The sequence below is a fragment of the Oryzias latipes genome, chromosome 12 (assembly GCF_053564925.1).
Source record: "Oryzias latipes strain Hd-rR chromosome 12, Olatipes_Hd-rR_3.1".
In the NCBI taxonomy this organism is placed as follows: Eukaryota; Metazoa; Chordata; class Actinopteri; order Beloniformes; family Adrianichthyidae; genus Oryzias; species Oryzias latipes.
The window spans coordinates 20,503,467-20,524,045 of NC_136248.1; the positions used below are offsets into that span (position 1 = coordinate 20,503,467).

The 20,579-nt window shown below is 39.4% G+C and overlaps 2 protein-coding genes across 2 annotated transcripts; both read right to left on the minus strand.

The window, feature by feature from the left end:
• Nucleotides 1-1,060: 1,060 nt before the first annotated feature.
• hcar2 (hydroxycarboxylic acid receptor 2-) lies at nt 1,061-4,330 on the minus strand. Its single transcript, XM_078956293.1, has 2 exons — nt 4,275-4,330; nt 1,061-2,166 (listed from the first exon to the last, which is right to left on the minus strand). The coding sequence occupies exon 2, from the start codon at nt 2,146-2,148 to the stop codon at nt 1,261-1,263; it is 888 nt and encodes a 295-aa protein (XP_078812419.1). The 5' UTR covers nt 2,149-2,166; nt 4,275-4,330; the 3' UTR covers nt 1,061-1,260.
• A 1,529-nt stretch (nt 4,331-5,859) lies between these two features.
• On the minus strand, nt 5,860-18,800 carry sapcd2 (suppressor APC domain containing 2). The gene is made up of 6 exons (XM_011481761.4): nt 17,811-18,800; nt 14,308-14,441; nt 10,084-10,230; nt 8,642-8,743; nt 7,483-7,599; nt 5,860-7,400 (listed from the first exon to the last, which is right to left on the minus strand). The coding sequence occupies exons 1-6, from the start codon at nt 18,568-18,570 to the stop codon at nt 7,272-7,274; spliced, it is 1,389 nt and encodes a 462-aa protein (XP_011480063.1). The 5' UTR covers nt 18,571-18,800; the 3' UTR covers nt 5,860-7,271.
• Between the last annotated feature and the right edge of the window lie 1,779 nt (nt 18,801-20,579).

The window sequence follows — 20,579 nt, forward strand, 5'->3', positions numbered from 1 at the left end:
CGAACTGTAAGCTTTCCGCACGCCTTTTCTTCTTTTCCTTAAGACTAATCTAAGTTTTTTAAGGGGGTTTTACTCACAGTACCCATTTCTAACCTAACTTAAACATTTCTCCTGACACTCCCTAAATACAGTTTATGAAGCAAGAGTCGAAAAATCATGTATTTTTTAAAATAACTTTATTGACAAATGTTGCACACAAAGAACACAATATAGTTTCGTGATTTCAAACGAAGGAATGAGTCTGACAACGGACTTGAAGAAGCTGAGCCTGCAGAACAGTACAGCCTTCCTTAGGAGATCTGTGTGCATTGCGGATTCCTGTGTTCACGTTGACATATTTACAGAAAATAAAAAACAGCTGGCTGTGCAAAGATCATCTATATGCAAACATTGCCTTAATGGAAACTTGATGCGTCAAACTTGTATTCAGTGCGATTATTGCTGCCATCTAGCGGTGAGCAGTCATCTCAAACTGTCCTGGTGATGCACAATGCCAAGACATACGTTGTTTCAGAATGTTCATTCCAACTATATTTGATTGTATATTTTGCAAAAATAATTCTCAGCTCAGCTTTCTGACCTTGAATTTTCAGATTCATGCAAACACGCTGCATGAAAGCCTTCAGCCGGGCAGAAGTCGATGAGCAAAAAGATTTCACTCCTTTTGAACAGTTTTGAATTATAAATGAGAAATGAAAGTTAGTCTGTGCAGATGTTTAAACCCTTCATGCTGGATGTTGCTAATTTTCAACCTACCAATAATAAATCCAGTATTGTACTTAACTTAACATCACCTTGAAAGGAAAAAGCACTGAAGAATATTTTGTATATAATTGGAAACAGGTATGACAGGATTTAATTTTTTTTTATTCTAATAGTTGTCATCAGTTAATCATAAACTCCAATGAAAATGTGACAAATGTGTTCTAATGTATTAATGTTGCTTTAAGTTTACTTTTCTCAAACTTATTTTCCAGTTCTCATTAAAAAATATTTTTTTGTGAAAAAAAAATCTCTATTTTAATCATCTTTCTGAAAAGTCTTAAATAAATGACACAAGGCAGATAATTTTGTTTATTTGCGTGCCTAAAAATACACAAAGGGTGGAATTTCCTTTTGCAGAAAACATTAACTTAAAAGCAGAAGAAGGGTTTTTAAAACTGCTCTTAAAGTTTAGATTCAGACGTGATCAGGACTTCTTGTTTTATATTTTGCAGCTTCGCATAGTCTTTTACATCCTGGAAGATGTTTTTTTTATTTCTAAGAAGTCAGTGTATCCCTGTTTGGAGAGCGGACATGTTTCCACTTCAGCTTCTCCTTAGACAGGTAGAGTATAGGCTGAATGCTGCTGCTGAAGTCCATCAGGCCAAAAGCGATGTAGTGAATGTAGCAGCGAAACACCCCAGGAGAGAAGTACATTTGGAAGGGGAACAGTGCAACTGCTGGGAGGTAATTGAAAATAATGATAGCCAGGATGATGAGGACCATCTTGAAGGCTTTCTTTTTCACTGGATGCATCTCATCTCTGTTGGGCCCAGACTGCTTCAGAGCCCACATGATTGTGATGTTACACATCACCATGAAGGTAAAAACTATCAGGATCATTGCAGTGAAGACTTTGTCAAAGTTGGGGACGTTTCCTAAGCATTTAACTGCAGCATATGCCAGGATGATGAACCACACCAGCACAGCTAGGGCTCCTCTGTAAACACGGTCCCTTAGTTTTGTGAACGTGACGGGGTGGATCACCGCCATGTAGCGGTCAAGGCAGATGCAAGACAGGAAGAGGGGGGAGAAGTCTTTGATCCCATAAAAGAATAATAGAGCATGCCGGGAGCTGATGTTGTTGAAGAAGACCAGGGTGACCAGCTCCAAAGGAGGGATGAGGCAGAAGAGGACATCTAAAATGGCCAGCTGTGAGATGAAGATGTCTGAAGTTGATGAATCCTTTTTGCTCTTGTGGATGAGCCAAAGCACCATGAGGTTGGTGGGGATGCCCAACAACATGTTTGTGAACTGCAGACTCAGATACCAAATGAGAACAGCGGGCTTGTCCTTGCACTGTTCGTACCTGGTCTCAGCCCCAGACCAGTTCAAAGGTCTGTTGGAGATGAAGATCAGAGAGGAGTTGAAATGCAAATCCTCCATGACTGCTGGTTGGATCAACTGCAGCAAGAGAAGCTTAAATTAGAATCAGCTGTTAAAAACACATCACAAACAAAAAGTGTTTATTTTATACAAAACCCTTTGACTGCAAAGTCTGTAGAGTCCTAAAAAGGGAACATTTGTGTGGACACTTTAGTTTTTTTGTCATATAAAATAGAGTATTTTATTAACACCAAATGAAAAATCCCCATAAATCTCACTTTATTATAAAGGGGAAACTTGTGAAATTTGCTTGTTTAATTGTAAATATTGACAAAAATTTGGATTTTAACTTGATTTGTTATTTACAGGAAATAGGTTTTTACAATTATGCAGCTGCAGCTTTACATCACATACAAGCCATACACAATCTGTAAACACTATGCAGTTATTTTAATGTATATAAGGGTAGCCGATCCAATCATTACCTCATCAATGTTTCAAACTTTGTTTGTATCAATAACAATAATGGATTAGATTTAGAATGGATTAGATTTATCTGCACTTTTTCTTGGTGCTCAAAGCGCTTACAATGTGTCCATTATTCATTCTCTCCTCATTCAGACTTGGTGATGGTGGCTACTAATGTAGCCTCAGCTGCCCTGGGGCAGACTGACAGAGGTGTGGCTGTCAGTTTGCGCCTCTGACCATCACCGGAATCATTCACACACATTCACACAACAGTGGAGCCACACTGGAAACAGGGAGGGCGAAGTGTCTTGCCCAAGGACACAACGACAGCTAGCTGGGGGGAGCGGGGATCGGACCGCCGACCCTTCGGTCATTGGATGACCTGCTCTACCACTAAGTATTCACTACAATAAACCTAAATACAACAGTTTTTAGTATTTCATGAAATATCATATTTTAGTTGTAACATTCTCTGAAGAGGAAATCTAAACAGAGACGTGAATGGACCTATTTGTCTGCATGCGAGGCATTGGAATGGAGCAGAGAAGGGAACTTGTGGTCCGCCGATTGTAGTTTTTAGCAATTACAATCTTTTTCTAATAGCATTTTTTGTCTGCTCTTGATTCACAATGATTTGAAGAAAGAAACACTCAGAAATGTAGTTTTAACCCTAATTTTATTGATAAACACTACAATAGCATTTTAAGAGCCAGTTTAGCTCGTGCTGGTTTGCGGCGCCTTCCGTCCTTGAAACCCGGGTTCGACTCCAGGCTGCTCCCTGTTCCCTTCTCTACCTCTGCCGGTTCCAAGCCCGGTTTGAGAAGGTTGCGTGAGAAGGTTGCGTCAGGAAGGACATCCGGCGTAAAACATTGCCTAATTTACCACGCGACTTGTTCGCTGTGGCGACCCCTGATGGGAGAAGCCAAAAGTGGAAGAAGACTACAATAGCATTTTAAAAAACACAATTTTCCTTGGAGTGGGTCTTTAAGTTTCTAATATCTTACAATTAAAAAAGACTTAAGAATTAATATCCTTCCATTTTGCTATTTAGTATTTTCTAAACACAATGCAAAAATGAATAGTAATATTTCACAGCAGCTTTCAGGATCTTTTAAAAATTTCCGTTAAAGGTTAACAAAGCAACAATGAAGGTCACAGCTTAGGATAAAATGTCCTGAATGTTCAAAAGTTTACTGCAGAAGACAACGGCAGAAATCAAATGTGTCACTGTTCAACGGTAAGCCTAAAAATATACTAAACCTGTAAAATATAATCTGGACTTTTGGAAAGTACAATAACAGCATCAGTTTTAAGTGAAGAGAACAACCTTGCTCTGGCTAAATTACTATATGTTCATAAATAGTCGGTGTGACAAAATGACTAACAACTAACCTGACAAAGAGAAGTCTGTTTTAAAGAGGTGTTAAAGTGGTTGGTTAGAAGCCCTTTTTGGATTTCACGCTGGTTTGTGTGAGACATGTTTCTCAAGTACTCACCCAGTTTGCTCAGTCGTAACGTATTTATTTGCAACAAATTAAAACTTCTATTAAAGTTTAGATTCAGACGTGATCAAAACAAAAGGAAATCTCAACTTCATCTGATAAACATAGAAAGAGGTTTTTAAGTAAAATCCCTGAGATCATTTATCAAACATATAGTTAAAATACTTCACTAAGAACATATAGTTTATCAAAAGTGTTGACTTTTCGGTATCTCACCTTTAATCGGCTCTTGGGTTGAACAGAACTCACTTGTGTTGCTGTCCAAAGGTTTTTCTCACACTTATGCTGCAATAATTTCTAACCATTTCCCTCTTTCAGCCTGTCACCCTGACCGAGCTCTGTTGGCCACACACCCTAGCTGCTTTCAAAATGTAATTTCAGTAAAATGCTCCACGGACCTGACTTTGGAGTTCCTGAAGCTGCAATCTAAAAATATCTCAGTTTCCACAGTTGATAGGGAAATCAGCTCAGAGGATGAGTGTCACTTACCTGTTTACTGGAATACAGCAGCCTCTGTGTTTCAGTTTGCAAATTTAGAGCGATCACTTCAGATTGAATAGGTGAGATCTTCTAGAGATAGCACTTTAGGGATGGTCCAATCACAGCATGCAGGTGAGGGTGTGGAAGCTGGATTGTCTCCCTCTGGATGCTTCAACGTCTGATGTGGCCCCGGTGGATCCATCAGACATAGAAAAAACTAAAATGTGCAAAAATTTTGTAACGGCAGAAATCTAGAGAAAAAACAAAAAAGTGAAAAAAGGCAGCAGGACCTGAAAGGGGAGCCAGTGCAGCAGATCAGAAACGGAACAAAACGTGGAAAGCGACATCCCTTCATGCCGATTGGCAATGATGCAACTAAACAATGGTGTCTGACGGAAAATCATCAGTAAACAACTGATGCAACCATCATGGAAATCAGATCTGATTAAATTGGCTGTAATAGTGTGTAAGATGTTACATGAGACAAACATGTTTCACCGATTATCATGACACTGGACCTATTTGATGGCCTTTGACCTTTTAGCTATACTAAATCTATAGTCCTGGAGTTACTGTTTAAAGCCAAAACACTGGTAATATTGAGAAATCATCACACATCATGAAGCTTTTGCAAAGAAAGCATGTTTATTATTACACCATCTATTAGTTCTTCTTTACACTTCTGTCATTTGTGATCTGTTTGTGGAGTGGTAGTGAGTTTAAAAGAGGAGGAATTCAGCATGTTTAAACAGTTTTAAGTACCTTAGCTTGACCCTGCTTTGTTTGCTTTTCTGTGTCTGGCCACAAAAGACGTGTCTCCATCCCACCCGCAGCAGCAGCCGACCACAGGTTTAATGGGCTCTGCAGCAGAGCCTATTAAAAGGCAAGCAGCAGACTGAGAGGATTCGTCTTCTGGTCAAATTGGATTTATTTGTTCAAATGATCTGCTTTAGATCATTTGTGTTTTAACCAAAAATTTCAATGTCAGGTGTTGTTGCCTGATTTATGTCTAAGAATCCTGTCTCCAGCTCAGACAGCAAAATGTTTAAATATGACAATTTTTTTAAACCAAAGATTACGTTTTATTCACTACTTTGATCATTAACTAAAATATTTACAGAAATGTATACATAAAACAAAAAAAAAACCGAAGTAAAAGATTGATAGAATTCTAAAAACAAAAGGTATAAAAGGATATTAAGAGTCAAATGTGTCATCTTTCCAAGTAGTTTTTCTTTGGTTTCTGTTCCACAGATCTTTGTAAAACATACTTTAAAATGCAGAGTGAAAGAGAAAAAAAAGGAAATAAATGAAGTCAACATTGTTTGGAGGTTTTATTTTGACATTTCACCTGACGTTTGTGGACTCAGAATGAAGTCTGAGCAGCAAAAAGAAAGTTACAAAACTTGGGTAACATACATGTGCAGATTTCCCAGCAGTACCAAACAAACACGTGAGAAAAGATTGTTTTATTTCTACCCTACCTTATAGCTAGTTTTCCTAAACATGTGGATGGCTTTCAAACTCCTAAAACCATCTGTTTGCAGGCTGATGCCGCTAAAAGTGGGGCTTGTATAAGGCTTTCATACCTGTAACTACATTTAATCTGCAGGGTTTCACTAAAAATGTCAGATCAAAGCCGATAAAATACAAGAAATACATGCTGGTTTTTAAAAATCATTAACTCCTTAAAGGGGATTTTTTTTAAACTGTTTCTGACATTTCTGAATCGTCCCCTGACGTATTCACCATCTCGTACCTTCCACAGCTTTTTTTTCCCCCATGTGCAAACCTTCAGATTTCTCCGTTCTGCCTCTGCATCTCATCCGCTTTGTAGACCGTTTCTCCGTTCATAATCCACGTTCGCATGCAGCAGCAGTGAAAGGTTTTTCTCTCTTGGAAAAGGAGCTTTAACCAAGTCCGTTTCCCATGATTCCATGCAGTTTGAGTGTTCAGGTGTGAAACAACATTCAAGAAGAACTATGGATATTTCTTTACATGCCTATAGGAGATACATGATTCCCTTCTAGTTATTCCTCTCCTCAGTGTTTAAAACACGTAGATAAAAACACTCCAAAACTAGAAAGAAAGATCCTTATTAATTTACATTGATAGAAAGGAAAACCTAAAATTTAGGACATTCTTGAATTGATTTAATCTAATTAGCAAACTTTAAATGAAAGTTTAAAAAAAGTTAAGATCACAGCAAGCAGGAGCAGCTGATTTGTTTTGATCCGATTATGGCATTTTTATTCCATCCGAAGCTTTATGTTCCGTTTTTTTAAGCTGCAAACAACTGTGTAGTTGAGGAGCGCGAGTACAAAACAAGTCCGACTTTGGGAGTTTAAAGAGATCTGGAAAGCGTAACCCGTCAATAAATTGGAGTGACAGGAGTTGTGGGGTCTCTCTGGTTTCTCAGGTGTCCCCGTCTTTGGAGACACTGGAGTGTTTCTGCAGAAAACCCGAAGACCTGAACTAAAAGTGCTTCATCTCCGTCCGTTCAGGTCAATTCAGGAGTGATCAGAACTTAGTGCATGGTTGGTTTTGTGGAGGAGTGGTTCAGATGTTGCAGTTGAGGGCCTAATATGGCTAAAGGTGCGTGGATACAGCGACTGGTCAGTCAGGCAAACAAGCGTCATCCTCAGCTTTCCACAGACACGCTGACAAGACGTTGTGACCATTCCTAGTTGATATTCGAGGCTAACCGAGGTTTTGGGTGGAGGACAGCCCCGTTCAGATGAAGGTGGAATCCATGGTGCTCGTGTCTTGTGCGCTGCGAGCTCGTGCCTCGAAAAGCTGCTTTATTAAGGCGGACTTCTCCTGCTCCAGCTGGGCAATCCGCTCACTTTTTTCTGTCACCTCCTTCAGGAAAAGAATGCAATTTTTGGTCAAAATGACGGTATTTGGAGTAAGTTAGTGAAAAAACTGTTACACTATGATGAACCTGAGTGAGAAGTCTGTTCTGGTCCTTCAGTCTCTGGATGGCTTGTGGTGGAGCGGGAGGTTGGGGCTGAGCGTTGGCTGAAAGTGCTGGTGTCTGAGTGCCGGAGGAAGGAAAAGACTGCAGAAACCAAAAGGAAGAGAAACTGTTCTTAGTTTATTACTAAATCATGTTTTTGGTCTTTTTAACATGTTCTTGTAGGATTCTTTTTAATGATGGAGGACATGTATAAAGAAAATTCATCTAAAAATTGCATTTCTGAGCATTATTTTATTCAACTCGTTGTGAAGCAGAAGCAGACAAAAAAAATGCAGTTTGAAAAGGAACAAATTTGTGATGAAGAAAAAGCTTTGGGCAGGCCACCAGCTCCCTGCTCTGAGATAGCGGCAACAAGGAGGGGAAAGGGGGCGGTGTTGCTCTGCGCCAACAGTCCCGCCCACAATTCAGAGGTGAATTTCTAATAAACTACTCAAACTGCAGGGTTTTTTATTATTATTATTTTGGCTAAAATCTGCATCATCTTAATTAAAATACCACTGGAAACACTTTTAAGAGAGAGAGAAAGCTAAAATACCAGTTCAGATAACTTTTCTGCAAACACAAAAAAAAACTATAAGTAAATATTGTCCATAAACAGAACTATTTATCAATCATACTTTTAATTATTAAACCATAATGGAAAGTTAATTATTTCATGTTCCAATATTTCTAACAAACAATTGCAGAATTTTTGACAGATAATACAAAAAGGTACTGTTAAGTATATTTAATTTCAATTTGATTTTAACTAATTCTAATCTATTATACATTGGTTTAACCACATTATATTATCTTAATGCCACACATTTTCATAAAAAAATTAGCAAACTACCCCAATAAAATGTTGCTGCTTTGAGCACAAACAGAAAATCTCCTTGAATAGCTGTAAATATTCAGAATACAGGAGATGCATGCAAACTAAGCTGAAGCCACCGACACTTGCAAAATAAATTTGTGTAAAGTTTACACTTAAGTGAAAAGGGGAACAAAACATTAAAAAAAAAAAAACTCTATTTCTGAGCTTTTAAAAAAAAATCAGATTAATAAATCAGCAATTTACCAGCAAATATGGTGTTAAACTGCAGATAAAAAGTTCAAACCTCTACATGTGTTCCATACTCACCATTCCAGTGCAGGTAATCAGGTCGTTGAGACAGCGGTTGACCTCCTGGAGTTTAGGAATGAGAACATTCATGCGGCTCTGACTGGCCTCAGTAAAGAAATCCTGCGGTTTCAATCAATCACAAATGAAAACAAATACTGTTAACATTATATCATCTGTATTTGTACAAAGTGAAAAAAGTGTCCGTCCTTCACTGTGACTGACAGACAGATAATGGACAAAAAAATAGGTAAACCTAGCTAAATTTAGGAAATGCATTTTGCTGCATACTTTGTGGGTCAGAGAGATCATGTTCATTGTTCAGAGTTCCAAACATGTAGAAGAGGGGGATGCCAAGCTTTTAGTGGGATTTTTTTTGGAAAGCTTGCTATCCCAGGTTAACTGTTTTTATGGGATCATGAGGTCAAAAGTCAGATTTTGGATTTCAATGTGTCTGCATCCTTTGTGGCTAAAACAAAGCTTCATAATGCATTACAGTGAAGATTAAAGACACAACAAATGAGTGTTCTACACTAAGAGCTCTTTAAATCAGCAGTTTGAGTTGTTTATTTTTTAATTTAGAGAAGTGTGCAACAACTCAAAGAGGTGTTAATGTTGTTGTTTTTTTTGCCTAAGAGACCTAAATTCTCACTTCCTTGCTTCTCACCAGCCTTTTTAAAAACTTTTTGAACTTGGTGATAGTCTGGCTAATGCAGTAATTCAGGTTTTTTAATCTGATGACAGTTTAGTTACATGAATTAAGAAAATATGTCATTGTCATACACATGTAAATGTGTATATTCAGCATGTCCTGATTGTTCAAGTGAGCAGTTTATGTTACGTTTAAATATTAATGCTAAAATTAATCAGGATTATTTAGGGTTTTCTTCAAATAAAGAGCATCTAGAGCTTTGAGATGAAGGAGTAGAGTTTTGACTGTTTGAAACCCTAAATTATATTCACAGTCAGACTTCTGCTGCTTGCTGGAACAATTGAATCAGTTAGTTCAAAAGGGGCCCAAGTCCAAGAGGTTTGTTGTTCCAGGAAATCATTTTAATTGAAGAGCTCAAAGGGAGGCTACACCAAATGATTAATACGTTACCCAGATTTAGCACCAGTTCATAGCTTACAAATGCTATAATACGAAGCACCTCACTTTTATAATTTCAGAGGACTAGCAAACTAAAGTCTCTGAACTGGGCCCATGCAAGAGATGCCCAAGTCCAGGAATTTTGCACTTAATGCATTTTTAAAGGCCAAGCATAGTCAGTACATAATCCGATAGCTTTTCCCTTGAAGACCATAGAACATATATTATCTCTATTTTACAAAATTGTGGACTTGGGCCCCTTTTGAACAAACCGATAAAATTATCATCTGCCTAGCTGAGATGAATTTGATGAAAATGATGTGAGAAATGTTGTCTTTCCGGAGGCCTTAAATTCCCCGCTGTCTCATCTCACCGTGCACGTGGAGCTTTGTCCAACTTGTCGCTGTCTCTCTGCGACATTGTGGATCTGGCACTGATACCAGTCTCGAGCCCGTTCCACCACTTCCAAGCCGGCCAGCAGGGAGTCCTTTTCTTGCTCCAGCTCTTTCATTTGCTTCAGCTGCGTGAAGTGAAAGTTACGTTTTGAAGGAGAAGTAGAAGGGAAGAGCAAGAAAGGGGAAGGGTAGCAGAACAGAGGAAGGAAAATACTTTTTAGTCCCGTATTCTTATGGAAAGAAAACATTTTTCTTTGTGGCATAACTTTTCAAACTGTACACAAACGTCCATCTTTTCACAAAAGCATCTGCCGTTCACTCCTTTGTGATTGTCGGGACGATGGCGCCACACCACTTCTACTAAACTCCCTCCCATCTAGAACAATGTTTAGGAGAGCGGCGACTCCAGCGCCATGACAACCACACAACAACCTAAGAATGGAGTAAACACTGGATCCACTTCAACTATGGGTACCCCTGCGTGTGTGTGTGTGTGTGTGTGTGTGTGCGTGTGTTTGCAGCTCTGCAGGGCTGTATTGAGTTGTGCTGACCAGGCTGTCCATGCGGCACGCTGCCACAGTCCAGGCCTCAATGCTGGCATTCATCCACCCTGTGTGTCATCCCATCGCTGCATCCCTGTGAGCATGTGCTGCACATTACATCCACCCATCATCACTCCTGCACCAGAAGTGAAGCAGACTGACAACAAGGACTACAAAACAAACAAAAAAGCCTGAATGAAGGGATCTATAAACAAAAACTGAAATATGACCCAGAGTCAGGCGGTCCGAATGAAACAGGAAACTGCTTTAAACCAAAATAGAACAGTAGCAGGATGGATGTACACATGAGCTCCTTTGGGTTGAATAACACATTGACACAACAATGTACAACGATACATTTGGCTAAAGAAAAACACAATAACCTTTTAGATTTGCTTTACAAAGAGAGATGAGGACTAAAGACCTGTGATGATGGCAGATTAGATTAAACAATCAAAAGAAGATACAATTTTTAAGTAATTCATATTAATAATAATCTTCAAATCTGGGAACCTTTGAGGATTATTTAGAGTTTGTCCAGCAGTTTAGAAGCATACAATTCTGAGCCTTTATAAAACGTATGCACCCCTGATTAATGGCTCCAAACTTTTCAAATAAAATTAGTGTTAATAAAGAACCTTTTTTAGAAAAATAATTGGGAAAAAATGACAAAATCTTTCAACTTTACTCTTGTCTATTAAGGAAAAACTACAAAAAACCCTTAAAGGTTGAGCACGATCCCAGCTTTTCCTCCAAAGTGTCACACCTGGATCCCAGATACTGAAATGCTCCTCAGGAAACGACCTTTAATCTCTCCCTCACAGCCCTTCTCCTGTTTCTGTTCTCCTCCTGCCTCATTCTACTCACCCAGAGGAAAAACTGCAGGGCCTTGCTGCTGTAGAGGCTACTGCTGAGGGGGATGAAGACAGTGGTGTAGGCAGCCCACACAGCCGTCCAGGCCGGACTGATCGAGTCCTCTACCTCTACCAGGCCCCTGGGCCCGACCCGGCTCACTACCATCGGGGCAGCAGCGAGCCAAGTCGGCCTGGGTGGGAGGGACGAGGGGAAAGGGGAGGAGGACAGGGACAGGGGCAGGGACGGAAGGAGAAGGTGGGGAGTCGGTCAGTCAACCTCCTCAGACACAGAGGTCAAAAGGAAGAGAAGAGACGGAGACACAAAGACGGAAAAGAGAGGGAGAACAGATGAGCAGGAACGACTGGGGAAAGATCAGGCAGGAAAGTGAGAGGAGGCACGAGCTCCTGACTGGATGGTGGGAGGAGCTTAGCAGGGGACAGGGCGATAGGAGGAGAGTGCCTGAACCAATAGGAAGCCTGGAGCCTGTATGCTGGAAACATGTTGTTTCCTCTTGTCCAAGTGAAAAATCCAAACTCTAAATGATTTAAATCCACTCTGTGCTTTGCCACTGACAGTCTGCAAACAAACTTTATCACTACTTTAGATAAATTACACAACTTCTTGCTCCCCGGGAGGGTCACTTTGTAGGTACCGTAATAGACGCCCTTCCCAGTAAAAAACTGTGTTTTTGCTGTTTTTGACATGTTCTTGTGGCATTTTTCTCATGATGGAGGACATATATTAGGATAATTAAGCTAAAAGTTGCATTTATGAATATTTCTTTATTCAAATCATTGAGAATCAAGAGAAGACGAGAAAATCCTGTTAGAAAAAGAGCTCCATGCTCCGCTCCATTCCAATGCATCCACTTGTAGACGACAAAATCCATGAATGTCTTTGTTTTCCTCACTTAAACTGGAATCTGGATCAAAACTGTACGGCTGGATAGCTCCAATATTTATTTATTTTTAGCTGTAATGTTAGGTTGGGGATGTGAGGGGATCTAAGCTAGTGAGAAAGAGTGTGACAGATGAATGATGGAAAGTGAGGGCAGGCTTACTCTGTGCTAGGGTTAGGGTTAGAGGTAAACAGAGGTGAATTTCTAATGAACTCCTGCCGCTCTGCAGAAACTATGTCCTGGAAAACAACAGAGCTTTTTTTTTGGCTAAAAGTGGCATAATCATAAAGAAAAGACCACTGGGAACACTTTGAAATTAGATCAAAAAATGATTGGAGTGGGACTTTAAGCATAATCAGGCAAAAGTCTGGAGAAAAAATACCCACACGTGGCCAACACTTTACTCAACTTAATTTAACAGAATACTAAAAAAAATGCGTTCAATGTTTATACAAAAAAATAAAGCATGTTTAACTACAGATACACTCCAGGATCACAGTTTTTGAAATTGTCATTATGAAGATTTTCTTTGCTCTATAGCCACGCCCTTTAGAGGTCAAATCATCCGTCTTCATCCAACCCTCTCCTCTGCCTCCTCCTCAATCACACCAACCACTCTCATTTCCTCCTTCACTGCATCCATGAACTCCTCTTTGGTCTTCTGTAGGATTCTTTCATGGCAGCTTCAACCTCAGCATCCATTTACCAACACAGTTACAGTCCCTCCATCTGAACGTGTCTAGACCATCTCATTCTGGCTTCCCTCATCTTCGAAACCTCTAACAAGAGCTCCTCCCCCTGATGGACTCATTCCTGATTCCAACCATCCTTGTCACCCCCAAAGAGAACCTCAATATCTTCTCCTAGCCTCCTGTCTCTTTCTCAGAGTCACTTTCTCTAAACCAACAACATGGCTGCACTCACCACCTTTGCTTTAATTCACGCCGTCATTAAAAAAGAAAAATTGTAGACAAACATGCCAAACATAACTACTTTTAGTTTTGCATAAAGACAAGTTATGGCTTGAACAAAGATTTTTTCATGTTTGGTTGCCTTTGTAGTTGTAAAAAACAAAAATTCCCATTGTTCGATTTAACGTAATTTTAATTCTCAGCCTTTTTTTAAAAATCCAAACTGTTTATGTTTAGTAGTTCTTTGGAAATTTTATGCATTATTTCAGTGTTTTTCAACCAGTGTGCCGTGGTACACTAGTGTGCCATGGGAGATGGTCAGGTGTGCCGTGGAAAATTGCCCTCATTAACTGATCTAAAAACATTTGCCATCTCCAGGATATCAGCTCTTTGTTCATCCAATCAGGCCCTGATAAAACACTGAGTAATTAGGAATATGAAAGATCGTAAAACACTTTTTTCTTTGTGTTTATTTGATTAAACTAAAGACGTTTTGATAAGAATGACGGTACCATGATTTAGCCGTTGCGTCAGCTGTTTTCGGAAAAGTCCCGCCTTTTAACTGTCTCCACTAGGGCTGCACGATATGAAGAAAACTCGCGATATGCGATATTGGTGATTAATATCGCGATAACGATATAATTTGCGGTATATAAACAAATAGCCAAACAACCAAAAACATCATTTACATTTAAGTCCATAAACATGCCTCATACGATAGGGGAAAATGCTAAACTGTTCCTAGGTGTGTGTGGGTGTGTGTGTGTGACCGACTGGCAACCTGTCCAAGACGTATCCTGGCTTCTCGCAACAGAAGCTGAGATAGGCCCCAGCAACCCTGTGACCCCAAAAAAGGATTCACCTGGTTCACAAGATGGACAGAGCTTGTAATTGGCGATTTGTGAAAAGGAAAAAAAGTGGATAAACAGGAGGAACGCTCCAGAAAATCCAAATCAGACTAAAAAGGTCAGATTGTGAGTGAGTAGGGGGACCAACCATTCCATAGTCAACTCCATTGGAGATGGTGTGCCTCCTCTGCTCTTCCCGACTCCGCCCATGTCGCCTGGAGCCTCCGGTAAACCCTGTGGCAGATTCACTCTGAGATCTGGGCAAACCAGATTTCACGACACCTAGAAAAAAAATGTAAATAAGACAGTTTAGGAAAACTTGGAATGCTGTCAATATGCTAAACACAGATTAGAAGCCCTTGTTTTTCTTTCAAATACACAAAAAAATATAAAACAAACTATAAATGTTGATATGTTGGAGTAAAAAATTTATTCCACAAAAGATTTTTTAAAAAGGTTTCATCTTTACATTCTGAGCTGATTCACATGTTGATGAAGAAATAAAATAAAAATAAAATTAGTTTAAATGAATAGCAGCTTTTAGCTTCCTTTTCACACCACTGGAGGGAGCTGCAATCTTTAAAAACAAAGCAGACGGTCATTCATTTCAAAAAGCCAAATAATGACACTAAGTGTTCATTTGCTCCTCATTTTAGTCCCCTGATTGTAGAGAACACCTCTCAAATCAATGATCCAGTTTCCTGTTAGATACGTCTGCCCTCGCTTTAAGGTGCAGATCTGACGAGGAAGAGACAGGAGATGTAATTCTTTACCCCATCTCGCTGTGAAACTCAGCGTTTCAGCGCACAGCACGATGACGGAGTTATCGAGCATGAATGTTAGGAATCCGTGCTGAAGCTGGGGGCGTCGGGGAGGATTTCATTGCAGCACTGGTTCAGTGAGCCCTGCTCTGTCTGCTTTAATACACACTAATCCAGCAGGGTTTGGCTGCGTGTGAAAGGTTATATCACAGGCAGGAACGCTCATGATGGTCAGTCCAGAGGATTTAAACTCCCAAACTTAACATCCTAGACTTGGACTCATTAATTGCAAGATGACAAACATGAATATACAACTGTGTGTCCGTGCTTTTTGTAGGGGAGGTGTTTATCCAGGAGATGCTATCATACAGAAGTCTGAAGATTTTTGTTTGATTTAAAAGGCGTGTTGCACCTTCAGAGGAAAAAAATATCTTTTGCATGAATGTCTGCCTCTTCTTTGACCCTGGCTAAGGTCAGCAATGTCAACTGGGTAAATGTGCACTGACAACTGGTTATGATAGCTGGTTCTTCTTAGCCAGGCCTGAGTTAAAGCGGTGACATAATAGTAGTAAATGAGGAGAAAGATCTTCAAGTCTAGCAGTCATATTGACTTTCACTGACATTCAATTAAGGTCTCTTTTCGTTGCCGTTGACAACCAGATGACCAAATGCTGACATGCAAGACCTTGTCTGATACGATTGACTTGTAAGGAGTTCAGTGCATCCAACAATGCTATTAGGGAAGCACCTAAGATTGTGGGAGACAACTCTTGGAAATTAAGAACTAAAATGACAATTGAAAATGAAAGGATTTTATCGCTTAACTTTTTTTATGCATACATGTGTATTCGTGGTGTTAGACTTAAGTGCACAAAGCAAAAAAGGGGCTAAATCTGATAAATCTGTACAGTTTCCCATTAACCCTGTGGGAAAAGAGAACATGATGGGTGGATATATGGATATCTGTTGATCTTTATTTTAACCCTTATACAATTTTTCTTAGTAATTACAAGTAAAAAAAAAAAACATGAAAGAAAAATAACTGATATAGTAAAATCCTTTTAACATCCCTACAGATGCTTTAGATCAGCCATGTTGCATGCAAGGTTTGTGATCACTTCTAAAAATCTCAATGGATCTGTTTCCATCCAGAAATATAATCTGATTATCAGATTTCTTAAGTACAGTAATCAGATCATCCGAGCATTCATATGTAGGCTTTGGTGGCTTAGCTCTAGTGGATAGTTCTTATTTATATGATTGATTGTAATAAATGCTTGATATTTATAATGTGATAAATATACCTTTTTTGTGTCAAAGTTTAACAGTTATTAATATTATTAAGGAGTAGGATTTAATGAGCTACAGCCTATCTCCTTTTCAAACATGTTACTTTTTCTGTCTAATGGGGAATTTTTTTCCCTCAGCTGAAATGGACTGAAAAATGTATTATTGTTATCAGCTGTTTTTGTTGTTATTTGATTTAATTTATTTCAAGCATTAATTGTAGTCAATACAATAATAAAAATAAAATCACACAGGTTTATCAAACTGACTACAGAAATGATGAAATGCATAGACAAAACAAACAATCAAGACACACTTAAGTCACATTTGCTTAATTAAATATAGTAATCATTAACTAAAGTAATGTAGATCTTGATTTATTTAAAGGAGTGGGAAGAAGCAAGTTTATATAATCCCATCCCTACTGAGTTGATTCATTTTATAGTTTTTACATAGTTTTTGTAATCCAGTTCTGATCAGATAGATTCTTTTCAAGTAATAAAACCAAGTGCTTATTGATGATTGATTATCTTCAGAAAACATTTATTCATGATTTCAGTAAACAGTAACGAAACTCACACACCATGTAACACATATGTAATACGCTTTGATTATAATCAGAATACATTTTCATTAATTCCAGAAATCATCTCTACACAATGCAGATCAAGTTATCAAGTAACACAATCGAGCGCTTATTGATTATCCTCCAAAAGAATTCTTATAGCTTTTCAGTAAACAGTAATGATTCACACTTTAGGTAACCGATATGTAATAATCATTGATTATCATTTGAACACATTATCATGTTAATCCAGAAATCATTGCTTCATATTGGAGATCAAGTTAAAAAAAATTGATAGCTTATTGACTGTTATGCATTTGAAATCAATAAAAATAAATAAATAAACTAAATTTACGTGACAGAGTCCAATCGTTTATGACCTAAAAACATGGACAGACGTGTTCTACTGGGTCATTTTCACCTACAGTCCCTGGATATAGGTTCAGTCAACCAGAATGGGATCTAAAAAGCATAATAGAAGAATTCATCTCTAAAATGTGACTACAAATAAATACACTCAATATAAATTTAAACCATCCACAGAGAATCACTGAAACACTGCATCAATTCAAATGTATGGATTATTTACAATGTTAAAAACGTATTTAAAGGCATCTAGGTGTGCAAAAGTATGAATCGCCTGCTCAGATTCAATAACAAAAAGGTTTCTTGTGTAAAACTAGTCCCACTTTTGGGGATTTAATGCTAAATTGAGTAAATCTGGATGGGTTTTTCTTGAATGGAGGACTTTACTATCAGTGGAGCATTACAGTATATGCAAAACGTGATATTGTGATTATCTTTATCAGTTGTCTGATTAGAAAAAAATCAGATTTATCCACAATTATCTGGTTTTGTTTTACATGCATTCGCTCTATTCTGACCTGTGTGTAATAGAAACAGTGAATGGTGGGGGGTCACCACTGAGTGGAAACCAAATGACCATGGACAGATGCTTGGAGATAAAAGCCAGCTGTCATGATTCTGTAGGACAGCCCCGATGACGCTGGACCGTTTGGAAAAGGTTCGATTCCTCACCTGGTTCCAGGATCTGCGAAGCCTCCAGGGCCAGAGACTCGATGGACCTGACTCCGTTCCTCTGTGGCTGTCCCGGCTTGGTCGGGGGACCCATGTCGGGACGGTACCCCCCACCTTCCGGCGGTACCGGGATGCGCTCCACACTGCGCCCGGACCTCTCCAAGCCCGAGCCGTACCGCGCTGGTCCACATTCTGGGTACCCGGGTCCCTCCTCCGGCCTGGCCCGGTTCTGGTGGGTGTTGGTGATGTTGCTCGGCCTTAATGGCCGGACCTTGTTCTCCACCCGCGTTCCGACGCCGCACGTGGACAGCGGGGCGGGTTTCTTTTTGGGCTCCTGCTTCGGGAACTGCTGGGCCTTCAGGTGCGAGCCGTTCTCCGGGTTGAGCATGGAGTACCGCAACCCCGCCACGAACCTCTCGAACGTGAGACAGCCGTGCGGGGGAGTGACTCTCCGGAGGCAGCTCAGCACCCCGCCGGGCAGGTCCCGTGTGTCTGCGCCCTGCCAGCGGCTCTCAATCTCGGAGATGTGGACAAAACCGCGACCCCCGTCATCCAGGATGTCAAACAACGTCCTCAAACTGTGTAGAAAAGCTTTCGGCAGTCCATCAGTCGAGTAATCTGTCTCTGTGAGCTGCATTTTAGTACTTTTTAAGCTGTGCACCGGATTTTGGATCACCTCTTTCGTTGACCCAACAACTTTCCCATAAATCCCCGAAGTGCCGTTTAGCTTGTAGCTGTGGTCGGGCGCTATTAAAGCCATGGAGGTCTGAAAACCTATTACACAAACACCTATAAAACGTTTTTTGTTTGTTTTTTTCTGTTTCCAAATTACTACACTGTCCAGCCGTCCACAGAAATAGTCAATAACTCCAAATATGCATCAATTTATCAACTTTCTCTGCCTAATCCCCCGCACCACTCTGAGTTTGAACTGAGCTCCTTCGCTCTGACACTATCCAATGCTGTGACCCTTACTTTCTTTTCAATCACAAGCTCCGCCTTCAAATGGCTCCCCGGATCAGCCATTGGCTGCTATCTACACATGCTCGTCACTGATTGGTTGGTGTCCGAGGTAGGCTTAAGTTTGAGTTGCGCTTTTGTTATTATACTTGCAGAGACGTTATTCATGAAACCTGCATTTGATTACGTTTTCCACATATTGCGGACGCCAAATACTTTTCATAAAGGACACTGTTTAACAGTTTCAAACGGATACTAATATCTAGAATCTAATATTCACATTGACTTTTGGTTGCTAACTCATATAAAATAACCTAGTTCTGGTGTTTACGTCTCAAAGAAGAATGGTTCTCCACCTCTTTTTTTTTAATAAGGTGTGTCCCCTTGTAAAAAAGTCTATTTTTTGTCAGGTATCCTTGTTTGAAACCAGTCATACAGAATTCAGAGAACTTAACAGAAACATCAAACACAACAAAAAAATGTTTTTTAAACATTTTTGTTAATATAAAAAAAATCCACCACAAAAAAGGATTGGCATTATTAATAGAAAAAACAGCAGAAGATATTTTGGGTTGGAAAGCTAGAAAGGGAACACATTTATTGTAAAATATCCCATTGAAGGGTTCATCTTGAATTTATTTGATGGTGACTTGCCATAACACATGTAATGTTAGGGACAAAACTTTTGGATCATGACATTTAGACTTAAAAAAAAATGAATTGGTTTTCTATTTACCAAATGTATTTAAGCAGCCGGATGGCTCAGCTGGCTGTGTGTAGAACTGACGCATGGGAAATGCTTGGGCAAGACCCTTTACCGCTACTGCCAAATTATGTAGCGTGTCTGGGTCTCCCTGTGCCGGTCCCCAGCCCGGATCGTGTCAGGAAGTGCATGGTGTGCTTTTTTAAATGTAAAGCTTAAGTAGGATACTCTCTTAAGTGCCTAAAAATAGAGCCAGGGTACATAAATTCCACATCTGATATAGACTTTAAAGTCTTAGGTTATTGTAAAGATGAAGTTAGACTATTTTGGGAATGATAACCTCTGTGTAACCTTCAAGTACTAGAATAATACATTTCGTACAGTCACATTCGTGTAGCACATTGCTCAAATTTTTAAATACACACAATATCTTGTTTTTCATATTTGCAACACACAATGAAAATAAGTCCCAGTATCCATCTTTTGTAGGGATATTTTCTATTAGGCAAGTTCTTTATATGATATATATGAGCAATTTATGTGACTTATATTCCTTGTGCCAAGACATACATTGAGTTACTTAAAATGCTATCATCAGTTTTACTACACAACACACTGTCAAATGAGAACAACTGTTAAAGAATGCAAAGTCAACATGTAATATAATTAGAACTAAAGACTTTCTTTAGGCCAACTTTGCAGAACATTTAAATGAAACTTTCCTGCCTTGTGGAGAATCTGCCTCCACACAGGCCTGTGTTTACTCCCAACCTGCCCAGACATGCACCCTTATGCCGTCATCTTAAAAAAATCTGAGGTGTTTAAACAGTAAATGCTCTCACATGTTTCCGTGACCATTGAAGATCTTAGCTTTCTTGTCAGACCAGATTTTGTAGCTTTTGTTCTGACTCTGGAAGGTTCTTTAATACCATTTTCAGCACAGTACTTTGTGGAAATTGATAGCAGTAGTGAGCCATCACACCAATACACATTTTTATGTCATCTAAGAGGATGAGATTTTTGAAAATGGAAAGCAAGTTCAGTTGGTTACCTAACCAAATTCAGTGAAAACAGTGGCTCAGGGAAACCATTCAACTGACAGGATG

Excerpts from the sequence above, each read along its gene's own strand:
- hcar2 (XM_078956293.1), bottom strand. The coding sequence starts at position 2,148 with ATGGAGGATTTGCATTTCAACTCCTCTCTGATCTTCATCTCCAACAGA.
- sapcd2 (XM_011481761.4), bottom strand. The coding sequence starts at position 18,570 with ATGGCTTTAATAGCGCCCGACCACAGCTACAAGCTAAACGGCACTTCG. Across the intron at positions 7,600-8,641 it reads TGATTACCTGCACTGGAATG|TCTTTTCCTTCCTCCGGCAC; the intron begins GTGAGTATGGAA and ends TGGTTTCTGCAG. Across the intron at positions 7,401-7,482 it reads AGAACAGACTTCTCACTCAG|GAGGTGACAGAAAAAAGTGA; the intron begins GTTCATCATAGT and ends CTTTTCCTGAAG.